General features: G+C 44.1%; 1 protein-coding gene across 1 annotated transcript in view; it reads left to right on the forward strand.

Annotated features, from left to right (window-relative positions):
• LOC134354328 (cytochrome P450 3A29-like) overlaps positions 1-23,942 on the forward strand; it is a 65,615-nt gene that overhangs the window by 17,297 nt on the left and 24,376 nt on the right. Inside the window, exons 9-13 of the mRNA XM_063063260.1 lie at positions 2,658-2,806; positions 4,859-4,989; positions 12,136-12,217; positions 13,756-13,919; positions 17,213-17,436. Coding sequence (XP_062919330.1) covers positions 2,658-2,806; positions 4,859-4,989; positions 12,136-12,217; positions 13,756-13,919; positions 17,213-17,436 — 750 coding nt within the window. The remainder of the gene's footprint in view (positions 1-2,657; positions 2,807-4,858; positions 4,990-12,135; positions 12,218-13,755; positions 13,920-17,212; positions 17,437-23,942) is intronic.

The raw sequence follows: 23,942 nt of genomic DNA on the forward strand, positions 1-23,942 counted from the left end.
GCCCATCAAGTCTGCTTGGCCATTTAATCATGGCTGATTTATTTTTCCTCTCAACCCCATTATTCTGCCTTCTCCCTATAAACTTTGATGCCATTACTAATCCAGAATCTTTCAACCCCCACTTTAAATATACCCAATGCAGACACTTCACCTCTCCCGGAAGTTCCGGGAGTCTCCCGCATATTGATGGAAGTTCCCCGACACCCGCAAATTATATACAATATCCCGGAAATTGATTTTTTTGAGAGCGACAGCAGGAGCGAGCATCCTGATTGGTCTCTCTTTGTGCTAAGTAGACCTATCAATTTTCTCTGTGGGCGGGCTTTACAGTTGACCTCTGTCTCTCCATCAGTTCAGTTTCGTGTCCTGCACCACCATGGCAGAGTGCTTCAAAAAAATATATAAAACGCATTTCACCCCAGACTACACTAAAGTGTACCCCTGCCTAATAGGGGTCAAAAATAATGACAGTGTTGCTCACCACACTGCTTGCAATAGTGACTTTTCTATTGCCCAGATGACTGTAAAAGACATGTTGAGGTTAGTTTAACAAGTGTCATTGTTCATTAGCATAGTTAACGTTATTTAAACTGGCTGGCTAGCTGCTAAGGAGCCACTCTATTGATGTCCTACGTGATGAGGCCAAACTCCCTGTAGACGTGCTTAAAGTTGTAATGGAATAAAAAAAAATGACTCCATGATAAAGATAACGAAGTCAAGGGATATGGGGAGAAGGCAGGAACGGGGTACTGATTGTGGATGATCAGCCATGATCACAGTGAATGGTGGTGCTGGCTCAAAGGGCTGAATGGCCTACTCCTGCACCTATTGTCTATTGATAAGATAAGTACAGAAATAGCAAAAAACTGTGCCTGCTCATCATCCAAGACAGCAGCAATTGTGACCATGGCACTGGAACCTGAATGTTCAGAGGATCTGTAGAAGTTCATCCGAACAGAAAAAAGGCCATACAGTATTTTGGTTGATGAAAGCAACGATATCATGTGTGAGAAGGAATGTGCCATTTTAGCCAGGTACTGAAATGAAATACAGGATTAGGTAACAATTGGATTTGTAGACATGCCAGTGTGCAATGATGCCAAAGCTGAAAACATTCAACTGCATTGCATCATCCATGCATGACAAAGGCATGACAAAGGCATGACAAATGGTCTAATTTAGCAGTGACAACTGCAATGTGATGATTGGCAAAAACAACTCTATTTAATCAAGAGTGAAAGCACAGGCTCCTCATATTTACAGCGTTGGCTGTCCAAGTCACCTGGTCAACATTTGTGCCAAAACTGCTGCTAAGGAGCTCTCAATGTCACCTGAAGAACTGCTCCGTGACATCCACTACTACTTTGAGAAAAGTTCCAAACGAAGAGAAGACCTAAAATAGTTTCAAGAGTTCAGCAATGTTACCCAGCAGAGAGTACAAAAGCATTGTTCTACACGCTGGCTTTCTTAAGGAAAATGTTTGGATCATCTGCTTCACCAATGGCCAGCCTTTATTTCATATTTTGAGTCAAAGAGTGAGAATCAGAAGTCATCTCATATTCAGAAGAGGCTGAAAGACCCCCAAATGAAAATATATACATGCTTTCTCCATAATGTCACACAATGTTTTGACAAATTCAATTTGACTTTTCAAAACAAGGCACCTATCCTCTTCAAGTTGGATCAGAGTGTAGAAGAGCTTCTGCATGACATAGCTGAGCCAAAGGTATTGAGAGAACAGAACATTCAGGAGATAGATGTGAGAAACCCTGAAATTCACTGCCCAGATGAACAGCTTTTTACTGGGTACCTGGCAAGGAGGCAGTTGCTAAGCGAGGAATCACAAGAGATCCCCCCCTTACAAGACAAAGATGCCAGAGCATTCTATGTCAGGTGCTTTCAAAACATCTTGGAGAAGTTCCCAATGAGAGACCAATTCTTGGAAAAAACTGTCAGTGGTCAATACAGAGAGCCAAGATGAGGTGAATCCAGACCAGATTTTGACTTTGGTAGGGAGATTTCCAAATGTGATCAAGGCAGATGCAAGAGAACAGCTCCACTTGGAAGTCCTGGATTATGTCTCAACTAACCTTAAAGGACTGGTGCCAAACTAAGTTTGCCAGTTGATGAATTCTGGGGGAAGATGTCCAAAGTAAAATCTGTGATATATATATATATATATATGTGTGTGTGTGTGTGTGTGTAAATAGTTTCAATATGTGATCAAATAAATTGTTGTGTTCTTTCATAATCAAATGTTCCTGTATACATGCACCCTTGGAGGTTGACCTGGGGGTGGGTGGGGGGGGGAGATGGGGTTGCAGAGGGCGGGGGTGCTACCTCCCTGAAATGGTGGTAATACCTCCCTGAAATGAGTTTTTGCAGGGTGGGATGTCTGCCCAATGACTTGGCCTCCACAGCCATCTTTGATAATGAATTCTACAGATTCACACCCTCTGGCTAAAGAAATCTCTCCTCATTCCTATTCTAAATGGACATACTTCTGTCTGAGGTTGTGCTGTCTGGTTCTAGACTCCCCTTCTATTGGAAACCCTCTCCATATGCAGTAGCTGGCGTCCATTTTCTTTGTGAAGGCATGGGTGGGCAGTCAGTGTTAATCTCCCTGGACCTTTGATGTTTGGATTCTTTACTTCAAGGTTATTTGCCCAGTACACTCGAAGTGCCCTTATGATGTCAGTGTTCAACCTGGACATAACCAAGAAGGACTTAAGGAGTGAGATATTCATTAATCACTGGAACCTCCTCCTTCAGGCCTACAGCAGATACTCCATCATCTCCACTACATGTGAGTAACGTATACAGGGAGTAGCTAGTTGCTAAGTAACAAACCACAGTGTCTATTTGATGTTGGATCAATGTGGTAGAGTCATAGAGCACTCCAACACAGAAACAGGCTCTTTGGCCCATCTAGTCCATGCCAAACTGTTATGGCCCTGGTCCCATCAACCTTCTCCTAGATTGTAGACCTCCATATCCCTATTTTCCATGACCCTATTGAAACTTCTTTCAAATGTTGCAATCAAACCCGCATCCACCACTTCCGCTGGCAGTTTGTTCCACACTCTCACCACCCTCTGAGTGAAGAAGATCCCTTTCAATTTCCCGTAACCATTCACCTTTCATCCTTAATATATAGTGACGCTCCGAGGTTGGGGCGTGGTATATCGATTACAGTGGCACGTAGTGCAAGATACAGAAATGTTACTATAATTTACAAAAGATCAATACCTATATAGGGCAAAGGCAGAATAATGAGGTGGTGTTCACGGACTGGTCAGTAATCTGATGGCAGAGCGGAAGGAGCTGTTCTGAAAACATTGTGTGTGGGTTTTCCTCCCTAATGCTAGTCATGAGTAGAGGGCATGGCCACTCGTGGGATTTACTGCCCCTTTGGTAGGTGGCCTTCTTGAATGGCTGAGGATCTTGTAGTGAAGATCTGAGAGGGTAGTCATTGTTAGCCACACAGCTGCCAGATATGACTCTCATGCAGGTCAGTCCAGCTAAGATGCTGATACATCCTGATGGGTTCTTTATAACAAGCCAGCAGCTCATAGTTACCAAATACAGATACTTTACTGTAACCTACAGTGATTTGTTTTGAGACAACAGACTGCAGATGCTAGAATTGGAACAACACACAGAGTGCCGGGGGAACTCCACAGGTCAGGCAGCATCCATGGAGGGATACAGACAGTCACTGTTTAGGGTCAGGTCGATTGCTTTTGGATCCAGATTTAATCCACCGAATTTTTGTTTCCCTTCAGACCACTGGTCTGTTCTATGCATTACCAACCCATAAGACAACCACGTTACTGGGTGGACCTTGCGACTTTCTGGGATTTGGCTCTCACTCCAGAGCATGGAGCACAAGAGCCTTGCCTGACATTGAAGTGTGGAACTGTGGGAAACAATGCACTCTGTAATAATGGTAGTGTGTTCACTCGAGTGGAGTCGATTTGGAGAGGTTGTGAACAGCTCCTTCAGCAGCAAAATCTAGGTCCAGAGTGATTCTCTGGCAGAGAGGGTCAGGTCCTAATGCACGGTACAGTACGCTGTTTGGACAATCTAAATCCCAAAACATTTGGAGAGGTTGAGAACAGCTCTTTCGGCAGCAAAATCTAGGCCCGGAGCAATTCTCCGGCGGAGGGGGCCCGGGTCCTAATGCAAGGTTTGGAAAACTTAAATGCCAGCCCAGATAGTCTGGGGGCTTCTCTCTCTAAAACACTAAGGATGTGAGACTGTCCCCGGCTGCAGTGCTTCATGTCTGTGAACTTTGCAGCGATTTTACCCCACTAATATGATGAACTGAACACCAAGGCTTTGTGCCTACTCCGGGGATCTGGAGCGAAGGACTCGGTTTCGTTTAAAATGCTCTTTCTCGCTCACTTTTATTGTTTGCATGATTTGGTTTGTTTTTTCTCTCCCTCTTTTTCTCTGGGCACTGCGGTGGGAGGGGTGGTGGTTGGTCTTATTTTTTTATTTGGGTTTTTTCAGGTTCCTTGCTTTGCGACAGCCTGTAAGCAAACAAATCTCAAGGTTGTATAATTTATACATTCTTTGATAATAAGTGTACTTTGAAACTTTGAGTATAATGTTCTCCTAAAGGGTTGTCTATTGGTGGTTCTCAGGTGACTGTAGAAGCTACATATTCTGGTGCAGTGTGGGCAAGAGTAAGTGACGGTTGTGGTTAGTGGCTGGGTCTTTTGGTATCTGCTCTCTGCATCTAGTATTTGGTATTTGGTCTCAGTATATGTAGGTACTGGAGTGTATCTTAAGTCATCATCAGAGCTCAGGATGGGAAAATAGCAACCTCTGAATTCCCACCTCTCCTTCCCAGTGATATTCCCTGTTCTGAAGCCTCTCTTTTGGAAGCTGAAATTCTACTTTTATTGGAAGGAAGCAGTCAGTTACTTCACCAAGTTGGTCCACCAGGCCCAAATGAGATGGGAACAGAACACAGAGTCAAAGGTAAGACTATATCCCCACTGTACTAATTTCCCCCCGCCCACCCCATTTCCTTAACTGTTTGGCTGCTGCCAAGTGACTTCATATTTCCTGCTCGAGAAGGAGACAGGGCTGGCCTTGTGTTTACTGTTACCCTGTTGCTAGAGAGGCTACTGGTTAATAATAATAAATAAATGAATGAATAACTTTGTCCAACAGTATTCTTTCCTCGTTTCTGGAGATATAATTCATTAGAAGCAGAAACAGAACCAGAATCTGGTTACTGCATAACTACCCACTATCGTCAGGAGGGAGGTACAGGAGTGTCAGGACCAGGACTGCCAGACTGGGTAACAGCTTGTTCCCCAGTCTGTGAGACTAACAAGTACCCTGCCACCACCAAGGTCCCATCACTAGGACAGCGAGCTGCTTATTTACTTATTTGCTTATAACTCTTTACCTGTGCTGTGCAGTTTGTGTGCATTTTGAATTATATTTTATGAACTGATATTTTGTTTTATGTGCTGTGTGATATATGTATTGAGGGTGACTGTGATCCAAAGGACGTTGTTTCATTTGGCTGTATATATGTGCAGTCAGATGACAATAAACTTGAGCTTGAACTTGGACATGTACTCAGTGGTCACTTTATTAGGTATCTCCTGTCCACCTGCTTGTCAATGCAAATATACCTTATTTCTAGTGGTAATGAGACAGCCTACAGAAGAGAGGTTGACACCCTGACACAGTGGTGCCAGGATAACAACTTCTCCCTCAGTGTTCAAGAACAAAAGAGCCTATTGTGGATTGCAGGAGGAATGGAGACAGGCTTTCCCTGAACAACAACAATGAGTCTGCAGTTGAGAGGGTGAGAAGTTTCAAGTTCCTCAGTATACACGTCACTGAAGTGTCTCTTCCACCTCAGGCGACTGAAGAAGTTCAGCACGGGCCCCCAAGTCCTCAAGACCTTCTACAGGGGCGTCATTGAGAGCATCCTGACTGGCTGCATCACCGCCTGGTACAGGAACTGCACCAACCTTGATCGCTGGGCACTGCAGAGAGTGATACAGACAGCCCAGCGCAGCTGTGGATGTGAACTTCCCTTCATTGAGGACATCTATAGCAGCAGGTGCAGAAAGAAGGTCTGGAAGATCATCGGGGATGCTAGTCACCCCGACCATAAACTGTTTCAGCTGCTTCCATCTGGAAAATGCTACCGCAGCATTAAAGCCAGGACCAACAGTCTATGGGACAGCTTCTTTCTACAAGCTATTAGACTTCCAAATTCACATGTCTGTACATTGCATCAGAGTCATAACATAAAGATTTTTATTCCCTCATGTTGTGGGATGGATGTAAATAAATTCTAATTCTAATTCTATACCTAATTGATCAATCACTTGGCAGCATAAAAGCATGGCCAAGTGGCTCAGTTGTCGCTCAAGTCTGAACAAGGTTTGTTCAGACCAAACATCAGAATGTGATCCAAGTGACTTTGACTGTGGATTGATTGTTGGTGCCAGACAGGGTGGTTTGAGTATCTCAGAAACTGCTGATCTCCTGCGATTTTCATGCACAAGAGCCTGAAGAGTTTTGTACGCAGAAATGCCTTGTTAATGAGAGAGATCAGTGGAGAATTGCCAGACTATTCCAAGCTAACAGGAAGTGACAGTGGTGTGCAGAAGAGCATTTCTGAACACACAGCACGATGAACCTTCAAGTGGATGGGCTACAGCAGCAGAAGACCATGAACATACATCAGTGTCCACTTTATTAGATACAGGAGGCACTGAGTGTATGTTGTGACATTTTGTTGTTTTGTAGTAGGGGTACATAAAAATTACTGTAAGTTAGAATAAGAAATTGATAATAAATAGTACACAATGAGAGCAAAACATTGAGATAGTGTTCATGGGTTCATGGACCATTCAGAAATGTGATGGTGACCGGGAAGAAGCTGTTCCGAAAACGTTAAGTGCTGCTGTATCTGCACTCTACACGAGAGGGCATGTATTGGATGGTGAGGGTCATTCATGATGCCTTCTTGCACCACTGTCTTTGGAAGTTGTCCTTGGGAAAGCTAGTGCCCATGATGCAGGTAGTCGTGTCTATAGCCTTCAACAGATTTTCTTGATCCTGTGCATTTGAGCCTGTATACCAGGCAGTGATGTAACCAGTCAGAATGCTCTCCACCATACGTACATCTGTGGACATTTCTATCCATTTGGCAAGTTACAGTGTGTCCAGGTCCTTGTTCAGGCAGGGGCTAATTCCAGCCCTGATCAACCCTTCAAAGTACTTCACCACAGTACATGTGAATCCCCACATCTGTAACCAATCAATCAAGGTCGAAAACTTTAATTTGGTGGCAAATTTAAGACCTGTAAAATCTGCATTGCTATTCCTCTTATTGAGCTCCTCTCGAGAGTGAGAAATGATCATTCCTCCTGCTGACCACCACATGGCTGCTCCTCTCACCATAAAGACTTGGTTTTTTTTGGACATATCCACATTCTAATCCATGAAGATTACCATTACCAGTTTTATTTTTCATTCTTGGGAAATGAACTATTTCAATTTTTCCTTGAGAAGGTAGTGAGTACCGTCTTGAACCACTCGTCCTTCAGGTGAAGGTTCTCCAACAGCACCATCAGGAGGGAATTTCAGCATTTAGATTTGGTGACAATGATGACTGGCAGTTGTTTCCCAAGGCAGGATGATGAGTTCAAATTTATTATCAAAGTACATATGTGTCATGGTATACAAACCTGAGATTCATTTTCTTACGGGCATACTCAATAAATCCAATAACCATCATAGGATCAATGAAAGACCACACCAATAGGGCAGACAACCAAATACAAAAGGAAAAAAAGCAATATTATCAAGAACGTAAGTCAAAGAGTCTTGAAAGTGAGTCCATAGATTGTGGAAACAGCTCAGTGATGGGGCAGGTGAAGTTGTGAAGCTGAGTGATCTTAGCACCTGTAGTTCAAGAGCCTGATGGTTGAAAAGTAATAACTGTTTCTGAACCTGGTGGTATGGGTCCTGAGGCTCCTGTACCTTTTTTCTGATGGCAGCAGAAAGAAGAGAGCATGACCTGGGCTGTATTCACTAATTTTATAGGATTTTCCATTAAAGGTTTGGTGTTTCCATACCAGGCTGTGATAAAGCCAGTCAATACACTCTCCAGTACACATCTATAGAAGTTTGTCAGAGTTTTAGATGTCATGCCAAATCTCCCGCAAACTCCTAAGGAGATAGAGGTGCTGCTGTGCTTTCTTGTGTGCCGGGTGCAGGACAGTTCCTCTGAAATTATAACACTGAGGAATTTGAAGTTGCTGACCCCCTCCACCTCCAATCCCTGATGAGGACCGGCTCATGGACCTCTGGTTTCCTCCTCCTGGAGTCAACAGTCAGCTCCTTGGTCTTGCTGACATTGAGTAAGAGGCTGTTGTTGTGTTCATCAAATTTTCTATCTCCCTCCAATATGCTGATTTGTCACCACCTTTGAATTGGCCAATGACAATGGTGTCGTCAGCAAACTTATGGCATGGATGTTGTGCTTATCCTCACAGGCATAAGTGTAAAATGAGTAGAGCAGGGGTAAGCACACACCCTTGCACCTGCTGCTCTCATTTAAGATGTCTGGAGCTTGTGAGTTGATGATGGAGTAGGCTTGGCAAGCGACTGCAATGTTTTTCCTGTAGATGGCATCCATTGCAGACTCCATGTGCCAATTGCTGAATGAGTTATTGTTTAATGTGTAGATGGAATGACGCAATTGACACTTGAACCTTAAATATTCTGACTTCACCAGTAGGGGGACTTCCAACTGTAAATGCCCTAAATTCTGGAATCTCTGCTGAAATCTTTTTGTAAACACAAGAGATTCAGCAGATGCTGGAATTCTTGGGCAACACACACAAAGTGCTGGTGGAATTCAGCAACTCATCAACGGGTGTCTGGATCGGAGGTCTGTGCATACAGGAGGCACAAGGGCCAGTCAGCCCTGAGGTACAGGAATTGGTGAGACCAGAGTTCAGGGCCTATTGTTCGGGGTCCTTGTAATTGGCGAGACTGCAGTTTGAGGGCTAATGTTCAGGGTTCTGGTCATCGGAGAGTCCGGAGTTCGAGGCCTAGTGTTAGGGTTCTGGTCATCAGGGTCTGCATTCCTAGTTTTCATCAAGTCCTGGGATTGACGCCAAAGACTGAAGCCCGAAGGTTGGTCAGAAATTGAAAAGTTGAGGCCTAATGACTGGAGCCTTGGGTCTATGATTCTGCGAGTCTACTGGGGAAGTTGAAGGCCTAATGGTTCAAATCCTCTGCTGCAGTCAGCAGATGGGCTGGAGGTGTGCGCGCGTGTGTGTGTGGTGAGACTTGTTTGTTGTTGTTGTGTTTTTGTTCTTGTTGCTGCTGTTTATGTTCTGTACAGATTGTGGGCATGCTATGTTGGCATTGTGTGTGTGTGGCAATATCTGCGGGCTGCCCCTGAGGTTTTGTTGTGTTGTTAACACAAATGACACATTTCACTCACAAACGAGAAAATTTGCAGATGCTAGAAATCCAAGGAACACACACAAAATGCTGGAGGAACTCAGCTAGGCAGCATCTATGGAAAAGACTACAGTCGACATTTTGGGGTGAAACCTTTCGGCAGGACTGGAGAAAAAGAGATGAGAAATCAGAGTTAGAAGGTGGGGGGAGGGGAGGGAGAAACACAAGGTGATAGGTGAAACTGGGAGGGATGAAATAAAGAGCTGGGAAGTTGATTGGTGAAAGAGATACAGGGCTGGAGAAGTGGAAATCTAGTAAGAGAAGGCAGGAGGCCATGGAAGAAAGAAAAGGGGGAGAAGCTCCAGAGGGAGGTGATGGGAGGCAAGGAAATGAGGTGAGAGAGGGAAAAGGGGATGGGGAATGGTGAAAGGGGGGCCATTACTGGAAGTTTGAGAAATCGACGTTCATGCCATCAGGTTGAAAGCTGCCCAGACACAGTGGAGTTTGGGTAGCAGGTAGAAATGGGAGGTGCTGTGTGAGGGAACTATGAGGTTGGCGGCAGTGCATGGGAGATCCCCAGAACTCATAAGGTTGGTGATGGTGTGGGAGACAGTGGCCTGGTGTTCTCTAGTAGGATCCTGTTTGAGGGGTAAGTAAGAGGAGGTGTCAGACAGTTGTCACTGGGCCTCAGCAAAGTAGAGGTCAGTATGCCAGACTACTACAGCACCCTCCTTATCTGTGGGTTTGATGGCGAGTTTTGGCTTCCCTCTGGTGATCCTCCCCCTTTCCTTTCTTCCATGGACTTCTTTTCTCTCCTATTAGATTCTCCCTTCTCCAGCTCTGTATCTCTTTCACCAATCAACTTCCCAGTTCTTTACTTCACACCTGACCCCTCCCATTTCACCTATCACTTTGTGTTTCTCCCTCCCCTCCCCTTACTTTCTAACCCTGACTCCTCATCTCACTTTCTCCAGTCCTGCTGGAGGGTCTCGGCCTGAAACATCGACTGAACTCCTGAATTCTTTTCCACATATGCTGCCTGGCCTGCTGAGTTCCTCCAGCATTTTGTGTGTGTTGCCACACTGTACAATTTGATATACATGTGATAAAGAAGACCACATGACAATAGATGTGGGAACAGAATTAGGCTATTCGGCCCATTGAGTCCGTTCCGTTAATCCATCATCCCTATCAGCCGCATTCTCCAGCCTTCTCCCTGTAACCTTTGACACCCTTATTAATCAAGAACCTATCAACCTCCACTTTAAATATACTTAATGATTTGGCCTGCACAGCCACCTGTGACAAAGAATCCCACAGGTTCACCTCACTCTGGCTAAAAAGCTTTTTCTCATCGGTGCTCTAAACAAGTAAGTCTGAATCTGAAGTCAGGCCGCGTCTACAGACAAGAATAAACAATTGACCATTTAAATTCTTTGGTGTTAAAGCCAGCAAACTTTAAACTCCTTGCTGTTATCATTCCTGAGGGCCTGTCCTGGGCCCAGCACATAAGTGCAATTATGAAAAAAGCTCAGCAGTGCCTCTTCTTCCTGAGGAGTTTGCGAAGATTCGGCATGGATCTAAAACTTTGACAACTCCTACAGTTCTGTAGTGTAGAGTATTTTGAATGATTGCATCTCAGCCTGTCATGGAAACACCAATGCGCTTGAATGGAAAATCCTACAAAAAATAGTGGATACATCCCAGTCCGTCACTGGTAAAGCCCTCCCCACCACTGAGCACATCTACACAGAGCATTGTCGCAGGAGAGCAGCATCCTTCATCAGGGAGCCCTCACCACCCAGGTTATGCTCTTTCCTCACTGCTGTCATCAGGAAGGAGGTACAGAAGCCTTAGGACACACACCACCAGGTTCAAGGACAGCTATTATCCCTCAACCATCAGGCTCTTGAACTGAAGGGGTGAACTTCACTGAACTTCACTTTGCTCCATCACTGGACTGTTCCCAAAACCTATGGACTCACTTTCAAGGACTTTTCACCTCATGTTCTCGATATTTATTGCTAATTTACTTGTTATTGTTTTTATTTCTTTCTTTTTCTATCTGCACCATTTGTTGTCTTTTGTACAATGGTTGAACACTGGTGTGGTCTATCATTGATTCCATTGTGATCATTATTCCATTATGAATTTATTGGGTATGCTTGCAAGGAAATGAATATCAGGGTTTTATATGGTGACACACACAGACATACACACACACAAATAAATTTACTTTGAGCTTTGATTCAGGCCGAGATTCTTAATCAGGAATGGCACTTTTTCTGGCATTTCTTAAAGCCGTCCTCACTAACTGAGATTTAGGTTACCTGGCTTAATATGTGGATCAGAGTCAAATTTTGACTTACTCTCATGAGGCAGCAAGGGATGTTTTGTTGCAATAAAGGCACTATATAAATGGAAATTGTTCTATAGCTACAGGACCCTCGAGGTGAGGTCTGGCAGGTAGATTGATAGAGGTACCTCATACACAGTCTCATTCCCCACACATTTGCTTCTTTTCATTATTTGGAAGTAAGGACCATCAACAGTAGATCAAAGCTGGACCTCACTGCCAGGTCTAGATGGTTCCCATAAGGTCTCTAAGTGGGTCTCCATTCTATCAGGGCAATCCCTCCATAAAGTCTTACAGTCTTTAAATGGTTCCCTCAGGAAGAAATCGGCATCCTTCATTACCTGCTGGAACATGCAGAGGCCAAGACAGACACAAGAAGGAAACAGCCAGCAGGACATAGTGAGTAACTGATCTCAATGTATGTACTGTGGGTGCAAGTGTGTGTCCCTGGTCCTGGGGAGTTTTACAGTTGTCCACGTCTCTTGTCAGATATGTTTAACACAATCCATAATGGACAAATTTGAGTGCATGCTGCTTCTTACACAGATGATCAGGCTCATTCATTTATCATAGGTACATTGAAACATGCAGTGAAATGTGTCATTTACATTAACAGCCAACACAACCTAAGGACATGCTGGGGTAGCCGCAGGTGTCACCACACATTCCAGTGCCAATATAGTACGCCCCCACAAAGCTAGAGTTCAGAAAGTTATGTATAAATTGTTTCTGAGTCAGGATATTTCATTTGGATATCACTCCAAACTTACACAGAATCCAAGCTAACATCCCAGATGAAATTCCACTCCTCAACCTTCTCGCCTCTTTCTGTCTTCACCATTCTTTCCCTTTCTCTCCTCTTCTATCTTATATCCCTCTCTATCTCTTTCCTTCCTCCTTCTCTCTCCCCCCACCTGTCTGTCCTTTTCTGTCTCTCTGTTTCCCTCTCCCTTTCTCTACACCTTTCTCTTTCCACTTCTCTCTCTCTCCTCCTCCTCTCCTCTTCTCTCTCTCTCTCTCTCTCTCTATATATATATATATATATATCTCCATCTCTCTGTCACCCCCCACCACCACCACCACTTCTTTCTGTCTGTTATTTCTGTGTATCCACTGGTTGTGTAGGGTATTATATGATTTCAAAATCTTTTCATCTTCCATTATCTATTGTGTCTGCTGCTCCCAATGTGGCCTCATCTACTTCAGTGAGACCAGTCGTAAATTGGTGGACCACATCATCTAGCATCTCCGCACTTTTCACCTCAAGCGCCACTTCCTGGTGGCCAAACATTTTAATTCCCATTCCTATTCCTGTTCCATCGTGTTGATCCATAGCCTCCTTTTGTGTCAGGATGGAGGAGCAACTCCTTATATTCCAACTTGATACCCTCCAACCTGATGGTGTGAATATTGATTTCTCCTTCCGGTGAACAAAACTCCCCTCAGCCCCATTTCCCACTCTAACATTTTACTTCTTCTCACCTGCCTATTACTTGGCCTTGTGTCCCCTCCTCCTTTCCTTTCTCTTATCGTCCACTCTTGCTCACTTATCAGATTCCTTCCTCTCCAGCCCTCGACCTTTCCCACCCACCTGGCTTCACCTATCACCTTCTATCTAACCTCTTTCCCCTCCCCCTACCTTTTAGTTCAGGCATCTCCCCCTTCCCTCTCAGTTCTGAAGAAGGGTCTTGGGCCGAATAATCAACTGTTTACTCCTTTCCATCAATGCTGCCTGACTTGCTGAGTTCCTCCAGCATTTTATTGTGTTGCTTTGGATTTACAGATTTTATTGTCTTTTCATCTTCTCTCTGTCTCTGCTTTCTTCCTTGTGCCTGTGATGCTGCTGCAAGAAAGTTTTTTTTGCACCTGAGCATCCATGTAATTCTGCACAAGACAATGAACTTGACTTTGACATTCTTCATTCATCGTTTTTGTAGCCAAGCTGAGTGAGAGTGAAGTTGTTGCCCAGATTCTGAAGTTCCTCCTCTCAGCCTACAAGGCAACCACTTTCACGCTGGAATTTGCAATGTACCTGCTAGCCAGATATCCAGGTGTGCAATGCCGTCTTCATCAGGAAATCCTAACCACTGAGAGACAAAAGGTATCATCAGGATTTGTTGCTGATATTTTACATCTGGAAATGGTCAGTAGATCAGGCAGAGTCTGAGTCTGTGGAGAGAGAAACAGAATTTGCGTCTCAGGTTGATGAGCTTTTATGATGAAAGATCATTGATCTGAGCCGCTACTTCTGTTTCTGTATCCACAGGTGCTGTTCGACCTGCTGAGAGTTTCAACTTTTGCAAGGTGTGTTTGTGTGTGTGTGTGTGTGTGAGTGTGTGTGTGTGTGTGTTAGTGTAGAGAAGAGGATTGCTGGTGAAGGATGTGAGTAGGATAAGAATTAGATTTATTTTTCATACAGTGAAAGGGGCTGTTTTGTGTCAACCATCAACACAGTCCGAGGATTGTGCCAGCAAGTGTCGCCACACTTCCTGGTGTCAACATAGCATTCCCACAGCAGTAGCTCTAACCCTGACTCGGTGTCTTTGGAATGTGGGAGGAAAGCGGAGCATCTGAGGGAAATCCATGCAGTCACATAGAACATAGAATAGTACTGCACAATGTTGTGCCGACCCTCAAACCCTGCCTCCCATATAACCCCCCCACCTTAAACTCCTCCATATACCTGTCTAGTAGTCTCTTAAATTTCACTAGTGTATCTGCCTCCACCACTGACTCAGGCAGTGCATTCCATGCACCAACCACTCTCTGAGTAAAAAACCTTCCTCTAATATCCCCCTTGAACTTCCCACCCCTTACCTTAAAGCCATGTCCTCTTGTATTGAGCAGTGGTGCCTGGGGAAGAGGTGCTGGCTATCCACTCTATCTATTCCTCTTAATATCTTGTATACCTCTATCATGTCTCCTCTCATCCTCCATCTCTCCAACGACTAAAGATTCTCACGCAGAATCTCCTTACAGACAAAGGCAGAATGGAACGCCGATCGGTGATCGTGATGCTGTAAAACATTATGCTCATTCCTGCGTACTGTGTGTTGGTGTAGAATAGTTGATATGTTTAGGTGTAGCATATAGAGGGGTGTGTTAGTGCAGAGTAGAAGGCTGTTGGTGTATGTTCATGTAAAGTAGTCAAGGTAGAGGTGTGTTAGGGTAGAGTAGAGTTGGTGTAGAATGCGAGATAGTGGGGTGAGACTAAGACATGGGGTAGTGCTCACTACTGTGAGTCTTACTCACCTCAACACTGAACTGGCTCCGTGGCTGTGGACTCAATTTCGCAGACTCTGCGCTTCATGTTCTGCGTATAGTTTATTTACTATTTTACTATTTTGCACGATTTGGTCTTTTTTCACTCATCGAATGTTTGTCGGTCTACGTTTGGGGTTTTTCATGGATTCCATTGTGTTTTTTTTTTGTTTCATGGCTGCCTACAAGAAAGGTGCCACTGTAGAGTAGTGGTTAGCCAGACACTATTAAAACTCCGGGTGTTCCAGAGTTTGGAGTTTAACTCCAGCACCGTTCTGTAAGAGCCTCTGTACGTCCTCCCCATGGAATGCATAGGTTTCCCCAGTTTCCTCCCACAGTCCAAAGACATCCAGGTTGGTTAATTGGTTATTGTAAATTGTCCCATGATTAGGTTAGAGTCAATTAGGGTTGTGGGGTTGCTGGGAGAGCATGGCTCAAAGGGTTGGAAGGACCCATCTGTTGGTTGGTGTAGACTGAGGGTGTGTGTTGCTGGAGAGTGTTTGGTGTGTTTTGGTATAGGATAGTGGGGTGTATTAGTGTAATGGAGAGAGTTGTTGGTTAGTGTAGACTGGGAATGTGTTGCTGGAGAGTGTGGGTGCAGGGGTTAGGGCTTACTGGTATCTCCTGAATGCTTTCCTGCATACAATGTGATTGGAAGTTTCGAATGATCACTTGGAACTGTGTAGAGACTATTTACACCCTAATACATAGAATGAGGGGGAGGAACCATGAACGAGGGATAGCAGATCCAGCTTTTCCTCTTCCTCTCCCTCTGCTCTCTTATTCCATTTGCGATTCTGCTCTTACCACTCCTCTTCCCCTCTCCTGCCCATCAGCTCCCTCTGGGACCCCTCCTCCTTCCCTTTCTCCCCGGGTCCACTGTCCACCCCTAGCAAACTCCTCCTCCTTCAGCCCTTTACTTTTACTACCTCGCACTTCCCAGCTTGTTGCCTCATTCCCCCTTCCCCTACCCACCTCCCCTTCAACTGGTCTCATCTATCAGCTGTCAGCTTGAACTCCTTCCCCTTCCTCTGCCTTCTTACCCCTTCCTTTCCAGTCCTGGTGAGGGGTCTTGGCCAAAAGCATTGACTGTTTATTCCCCTCCATAGATGCTGCCTGACCTGCAGAGTTCCTCCAGCATTTTGTGTGTGTGTCTCTACCTTCTCCACACCACAGCATTGGAAGAATTAATACACGGCCAAGGATAAGTAAAGGTAAAGTAAATATTCTAACTACTGCAGTAGTATCAATGACACAAGAGATTCTGCAGATGGTGGAAATCTTGAGGAACACACACAAGATGCTGATGGAATTCAGCAGATCAGACAGCATCTATGGAGGGGAATAAACAGTCAACGTTTCGGGCCAAGGCCTCATCAGGACTGGAAAGGAAGGTAGCAGAAGGTTGTACAGAAGGGGAGGGGGGCAAACATATTCTCTCTTAAGACTAAAATTGTTTTTTTTAATCAAAAGATAAATATACATATTTTTGAAATAACCATAACTTTGTATCTTGCTAGACAGTACATACTTTCACTGGCCACTTTCTTAGGGACACCTGTACACATACTGACTAATGTGACTATCTAATCAGCCAATCATGTGGCAGCAACTAAATGCATTAAAGCATGCAGACAAGGTCATGAGGTTCAGTTGTTGTTCAGACCAATAATCAGAGTGGAGGATCAATGTGATCTAAGTGACTTTGACTGTGGAATGATTGTTGGTGCCAGATGGTGTGGTCTGAGTATCGCAGAAACTGCTGATCTCCTGGGATTTTCACACTCAACAGTCTCCAGAGTTTACAGGGAATGGTGTGAAAACAGAAAAGATAAACACACATATCTAGTGAGTGGCAGTTCTGTGGGTGAAAACGCCTTGTTACGTGAGAGGTCTTAGGAGAATGGCCAGACTGGTTCAAGCTGAAATCAAATAACCATGTGTTACATCAGTGGCGTGCTGAAGAACATCTCTAAACACACAGTACTTTGAACCTTGAAATGCACAGGCTCCAGCAGAAGACTATGAACATACAATAGGTACAGGAGATATCTAATAAAGTGGTCACTGTGTTTACTTGACATCTCTTAGTCTTAATATTGGTCATTGTTTTCATTTCTCTTCTTATGAAAGGGCTTTACATATGAAAGCATTGCAGTGATGGAATTTCTGGACATGGTTGTCAAGGAAACACTACGACTGTTTCCTCCTATGGTCTGGGTGCAGGCAGCCTGCACAAGGTCGACGGAGGTTTGCCAGTTGAAAATTCCCAGAGGGATACGAGTCGTGGTGCCGGTCTGGGTGATGCATCACAGTCGGGAATTCTGGGATGCTCCGTGCAAGTTTAACCCTCTGAGGTAACTGCTTATTGCTTCATAACTGCATTGTTTTCACGAAATTTGATTGCTTTGCCTTTTAGTGATCTGTAAAATGAAGCAATGTTTTAGAAGAATGATGCAGAGGGAATGTTACATATTTGCTTAAGACCACAAATAGAGGGTGTCAGTGAGAGTCACCAAGAAATTGGTGACTTGGAAGTGACCATTGATGGTTTCACCTCAGGCAGAAGCTGCCCAATTCAACTGATCTACTGGTTCATTTACAGAGTTAATGGCAGGATTTTTAGCAGTGTGGAAGAACAGAGGGGTATAGGGATCCACGTCCATAGATCCCTCAAAATTGCTGCACAAACTGATCATGTTTTTCAGGTGTGTTGGCCTTCATTAGTCGGGTACTGAATTTAAGAGCCGCAAGGTAGTGTTGCAGCTCTATAAAGTGCTGGTTAGACCACACTTGGAGTATTGTGTTCAGTTCTGGTCACCTCATTATCGGAAGAATGTGGAAGATTTAGAGAGGGTGCAGAAGAAATTTACCAGGACTCGAGAACATGTCTTGGGTTATGTTTCTTTCACCATAGATGCTGCTTGCCTTGGTAAGTGTTTGTGGCACCATTATGTGGCATAATCTCAGATTTCCAGCACCTGAAGTTTGATTTCTAGTTCAATACCTTGACTTTGGCAATATTATTAAGGATATGTTTGCTTATGTCTTTGTATGATCACCTGTTTGTCTGTAAATATTGAGCAGATTTTCAGTAGTTTGTAATATACTGTAGCTGGTCCTCTACTTTTGCAGATTCTTTGTATCTGAGCCTGAGATGTCATGGCAGTAGAAATCAAGACTCTCCTTTTTATCTCACATGTTGTCCTTATCAGGGAAAACTCCCTTATTGAAATATTTCTCATTCCTGTGAATGACCGTTAAACAAGGAACATTCTCTCTACTATTAGTTAGTGCCAAGTAGGTACAGACCTTTCGTCTTTGCTTTCTGGAGAGCACCCTGAGAGGTTCCACTCTTCTCTCTGAACAGATTCCTTCTTTTTTCAGTCCTTTACCTTTTCCACCTATCACTTCCTGGCTTCTCACTTCATCTTCCCTCTCTCACCACCCACCTACCCCTCACCTGGCTTCACCAACCACCTGACCATCTCCCCTTCACCTGGCTTCACCTATCACCTCCCACCTCCCCCACACCCGGTTTCACATTCTACCTGCTTGTTCTCCTTCCCTTCCACCCACTTCATTATTCTAGCTTCTTCCCCTTTCCTTTCCTGTTGATTCCTGTCCATTGATGCTACCTTACTTGCTGAGTTCCTCCAGCATTTTGTGTGTGTTTGTGTGTTGCTCTGGATTTTCAGCATTTGTGAACAGCCTTGAGTTTACACTGAGAGGTTGTATGAAGAGCGGTGTTATGTTTTGTAACTCCAAAACATAAAGCTAATCGAGAAGAAAACAAGGGAGCCCAAGACGTGTGTAAAATTCCATTTTTACTTTAAGTGGGACGTGAACTCATGATGTGGTGGCATGATGAAGTATTCTATTTACATACTTTTACTATTAACATGTAATTAATTATTTAATCAAACTATATATTTACTCAAATATTACTGAAATCCTCTAAGAGAGTTGTTGGGCTTGGAGGCTTGTGTGCCTCAATGACCCAGAGAGCTACGTTGGCTGGAGTCAGAGCCTTGTCCTTTGGCTCTTGGTAGGGTCACTCTTGCCAAACAGTTCAAAGGGTAGAGGCCAGACTAAGGGTGGTCCACTGGTCCTCCAGGTTTGAGGGTACAGCTCAGGGCAAACAACTCTGACTGGTCAAAATACAATTGTTATGGAAACAGCAAGAAGAATCCTTTATAAAGACAGAAAGGGAGGACCTTCATTGCTGCCCCAAACACCAGCAGCGTAACGGGCAGTGGGTAAGGAAATAAGTATTACTGAAACATAACAGAAAGCAGGGTCAAAGAAAGGCTGGCTGAGGAGCTGAGATCAGCAAATAAATGAGGGAGGTAATTGTAGTAATTAATTTAGGAGTGAAGCAGGGACAAGTAAATAAAAAGATCAGAACCAAGGAATATAAGAAATAGGAGCAGATATACAATAAGTTGTTGGAACTGTAAATGATATTGTCCGCCAGAGAAAGCAGGATCTCCCAGTGGCCACACATTTTAATTCCACATCCCATTCCCATTCTGACATGTCTATCCACGGCCTCCTCTACTGTAAAGATGAAGCCACACTCAGGTTGGAGGAACAACACCTTATATTCCGTCTGGGTAGCCTCCAACCTGATGGCATGAACATTGACTTCTCTAACTTCCGCTAGGCCCCACCTCGCCCTCGTACCCCAGCTGTTACTCCTTTTTATGCACACATTCTTTCTCTCACTCTCCTTTTTCTCCCTCTGTCCCTCTGAATATACCTCTTGCCCATCCTCTGGGTCACCCCCCCCCCCGTCTTTCTCCCTAGGCCTCCTGTCCCATGATCCTCTCGTATCCCCTTTTGCCTATCACCTGTCCAGCTCTCGGCTCTACCCCTCCCCCTCCTGTCTTCTCCTATCATTTTGCATCTCCCCCTCCCCCTCCAGCTTTCAAATCCCTTACTCACTCTTCCTTCAGTTAGTCCTGACGAAGGGTCTCGGCCTGAAACGTCGACTGCGCCTCTTCCTATAGATGCTGCTTGGCCTGCTGCGTTCACCAGCAACTTTGATGTATGTTGTCCAGAAGAATTAGGTTCAAAACTTATGGTTACGGCCATTTTATTAGAAGTTCATTAAAATACAGGTCAAATAGAGTCAGTCTGTACCAGCAAGGCAGGTGAACAAGGAACAAATAACTCAAGTTCCCTCGTTATGTGGCAAAGTTGTTGAAGCTGGTCAGATAAGGGGAATCTTCTCTGATTAAGAACAACCTGTGAGACAACAAAAAATAAACACGAGATTCTGCAGATGCTGGAAATTCAGAGCAACTTGGCCTGAAATGTTGACTCCTTATTCCTTTCCATAGGTGCTGCCTGAGCTGCTGAGTTCCTCCAGCATTCTGTGTGTGTCACTGTGAGACAACAAGGATGGTCTTGACTTACACTGCCATGACATCTCAGACAAAAAGTACAAAAGTACAGAAATAGCTGTACTACAAATGACTGAAAATCCACTGAGCGTCCACAGACAAACTTATAAGCAAGCATAAAGAAAGATTAACTACAAGAAAAATAATACTTTAAATAGCAATTTAGACCCTTATCCATCAAGGCCATGTTCACCATGAACATTGAGAGTGACTGAATTTCCAGTCTTTTGTTGTTACGGGTAACTGGTGTGATATTATCATATATACCAAGATATAGTGAAAGGCTTTAGACTGTGTGTCATCCAGGCAGGTCAATCTGCATGTACAGTAGGTAAATCGAGGTAATATGAAAAGAATGTGCTACCGTATGGTTACAGAGGAAGTACAACACAGGTAGACAAATAATGTGTAAGGGCCATGATAAGGTGGATTGGGTGATAGCTACTGAATCTTGAAAGGCCATGATAGTGTGGACATGGAGAGGATATTTCCACTGGTGAAGAGTTTAGGACCACGGGGCACAGCCTCAGAATAGAAGGACAAAAATGATGAAGAATTTCTTTAACTAGAGGGTGGTGAATCTGTGGAATTCATTGCCACAGAAGGCTGTGAAGAACAAGTTATTGGTATATTTAAAGCAGAGGTTGATAAGTGCTTGAATTAGTAATGGTGTCAAAGGTTATAGGAAGTTGGCAGAAGAATGGGGTTAGAGGGAAAATAAATTGGCCACGACGGAATGTCCTAAAGATATGGGGATTTCATTTCAGGGGTATTTTATGCCATATTTATCTGTCTGTTTGTTGAATTTTGTTTTGGGGTGCCACTATAGCGTAACATATAGTACCAGCTTTACAAATAGTACTTCATAGTGCCAGCAGCAAAATTGATTGGGGTTAATCCCCACTGCTCTCTATAAGAAGTTTGTATATTCTCCCCATGTCAACAGTGGGTTTTCTGTGGGTGCTCCTGTTTTCTCCCACTTTCCAAAGACATACTGTGTGGGTTAAGGATGCTATGTTGGCTCCGGAAGTTTGCCGAAACTTGTACGCTACCCCCAGCACAACCTCAGACAGCACTGGCCCTTGACACAAATGATACATTTTAATGTTTTTTTTTCATTGATGTTTCAGTGTACATGTGACAAATAAAGCTAATCTTTAATCTTTCATTAGTCTGACAAGGTAATGGGTTCTTTAGATGGAATTGCACTCTCCCTCTTACCATCATTCTTTTTCTAGTTTTTATTTATTCAACCATTACATATAGAAGCAGAATTAGGCCATTTGGCCCATCTAGTCTGCTCTGCCATTTCACCTTGGCTGATCCATTTCGCTTTCAGCCACAATCTCCTCCCTTCTCCCTGTATCCAGAAGTCTTGGTACACGTTGGTACCAATGACATAGGTAGAAAAAGGGAGGAGGTCCTGAAGAGGAATTCAAAGAGTTGGGTAGGAAGCTGAAAAGAAGGACCTCCAAGATGGTAATCTCAGGATTGCTGCCTGTGCCACATACTGCTGAGAGACTGGTGTAGGGGGCAGGGCTTTGAGTTCCTGGATCATTGGGGCCTCTTCTGGGGGAGGTTCAATATGTACTAAAAAGGACGGGTTACATCTGAACCCAAAGGGGTCCAATATCCTAGCAGGCAGGTTTAACGGAGCTGTTAGGGAGGGTTTAAACTAATTTGGCAGGGGGATGGGAACTGGAGCGATAGGGCTGAGGAAGGGAAAAACAGAAATAAATCAAAGATAGTGTGCAACAGAGATGATAGAAAGGACAGGCAGGAGATGAGGCATAAGCACAGCCAGTGGGATGAGTTACAGGGCAACAGAGGTGTGGGGCAGTTAAAACAGAAAGCAACAAATACTGGACTGAAAGCATTATATTTGAATGCAAGCAGCATAAGAAATAAAATGGGCGATCTTGAAATTCAGCTGCAGATTGGCAAGTATGACCTTGTGGCCATCTCTGAAACTTGGCTTAAAGGATGGCTGCCATTGGGAGCTGCAAGTCCAAGGATATATGGTGTATTGGAAAGATAGGTTGGTATGCAGAGGGGGTGGTGTGGCCCTGTGTATAAGAAATAATATTAAATCATTAGAAGGGGATGACATGGGATCAGGAGGTGTAGAGTCTCTATTGGTTGAGTTAAGTAATGGCAAGGGTAAGGATCCTAATGGCAGTTGTATACAGGCCTCCAAACTGCAGCCAGGATGTGGATTACAAATTACAGAAGGAGATAGAAAAGGCGTGTCAGAAGGGCAATGTCATGATAGTCATTGGGGATTTTAACATGAAAGTGGATTTGGAAAACCAGACCAGTACTGGACCTTGAGAGGGAAGTTGTAGAATGTCTAAGGGATGGCTTTTTAGAACAGCTTGTTGTTGAGCCCACTAGGGGATCAGCTGTGCTGGACTGGATGTTGTGCAATGATCTGGAGGTGATAAGATTAAGGAACCCTTAGGGTACAGTGATCACAATATGATCGAGTTCACTTTGAAATTTGAGAAGGAGAAGCTAAATTCCAATGAATTGGTATTTCAGTGGAATAAAGGAAATTACAATGCATGAGAGAGGAACTGGCCAAGGGACTCTAGCAGGAAGGACAGCAGAGCAGCAATGGTTAGAGTTTCTGCGAAAAATGAGGGAAGTGCAAGACAGATATATTCCAACTAAGAAGAAATTGTTGAATGGGAGTAGGACACTGCTGTGGCTGACAAGTCATAACCTCGGAAGACATCTGCAGTATACTGGACATTCAAGAGTGTTAGGGAAGTGAAGTATGTTCAGTGAAAATTACGACTGAGAAGGTGCTCAGGAAGTTTAATGGTCTGAGGGTGGATAAATCTCCTGGACCTGATGGAATGCACACTCGTGTTCTGAAGGAAGTAACTGGAGAGATTGCAGAGGCATTAACAATAATCTTTCAAGAATTGATAGATTCTGACATTGTACCAGATGACTGGAAAATTGCAAATATTACTACACTATTTAAGAAGGGTGGGAGGTACCAGAAAGGAAACTATAGACCTGTTAGCCTGACATCAGTGGTTGGGAAGTTGTTGGAATTGATTGTTAGGGATTTGATTACGGAATACCTGGAGGCACATGACAAGATAGGCCAAAGCCTGCATGGTTTCCTGAAAAGAAAATCCTACCTGACTAACCTACTGCAATTTTTTGAGGAAATTACAGGTCGGCTAGACAAAGGAAATGCAGTAGATGTGGTTAACTTGGATTTTCAGAAGGCTTTTGACAAGGTGCCACACATGAGGCTGCTTAGCAAGATAAGTGCCCATGAAATTACAGGGAAGTTACTAACATGGATGGAGCATTGGCTGATCGACAGAAAACAGACGTGGGAATAAAAAGATCCTATTCTGGCTGGCTGTCGGTTGCCAGTGGAGTTCCACAGGGGTAGGCTTTGGGACTGCTGCTTTTTACAATGAATATCAATG

The sequence above is a fragment of the Mobula hypostoma genome, chromosome 11 (genome assembly GCF_963921235.1).
Source record: "Mobula hypostoma chromosome 11, sMobHyp1.1, whole genome shotgun sequence".
NCBI lineage: Eukaryota > Metazoa > Chordata > Chondrichthyes > Myliobatiformes > Myliobatidae > Mobula > Mobula hypostoma.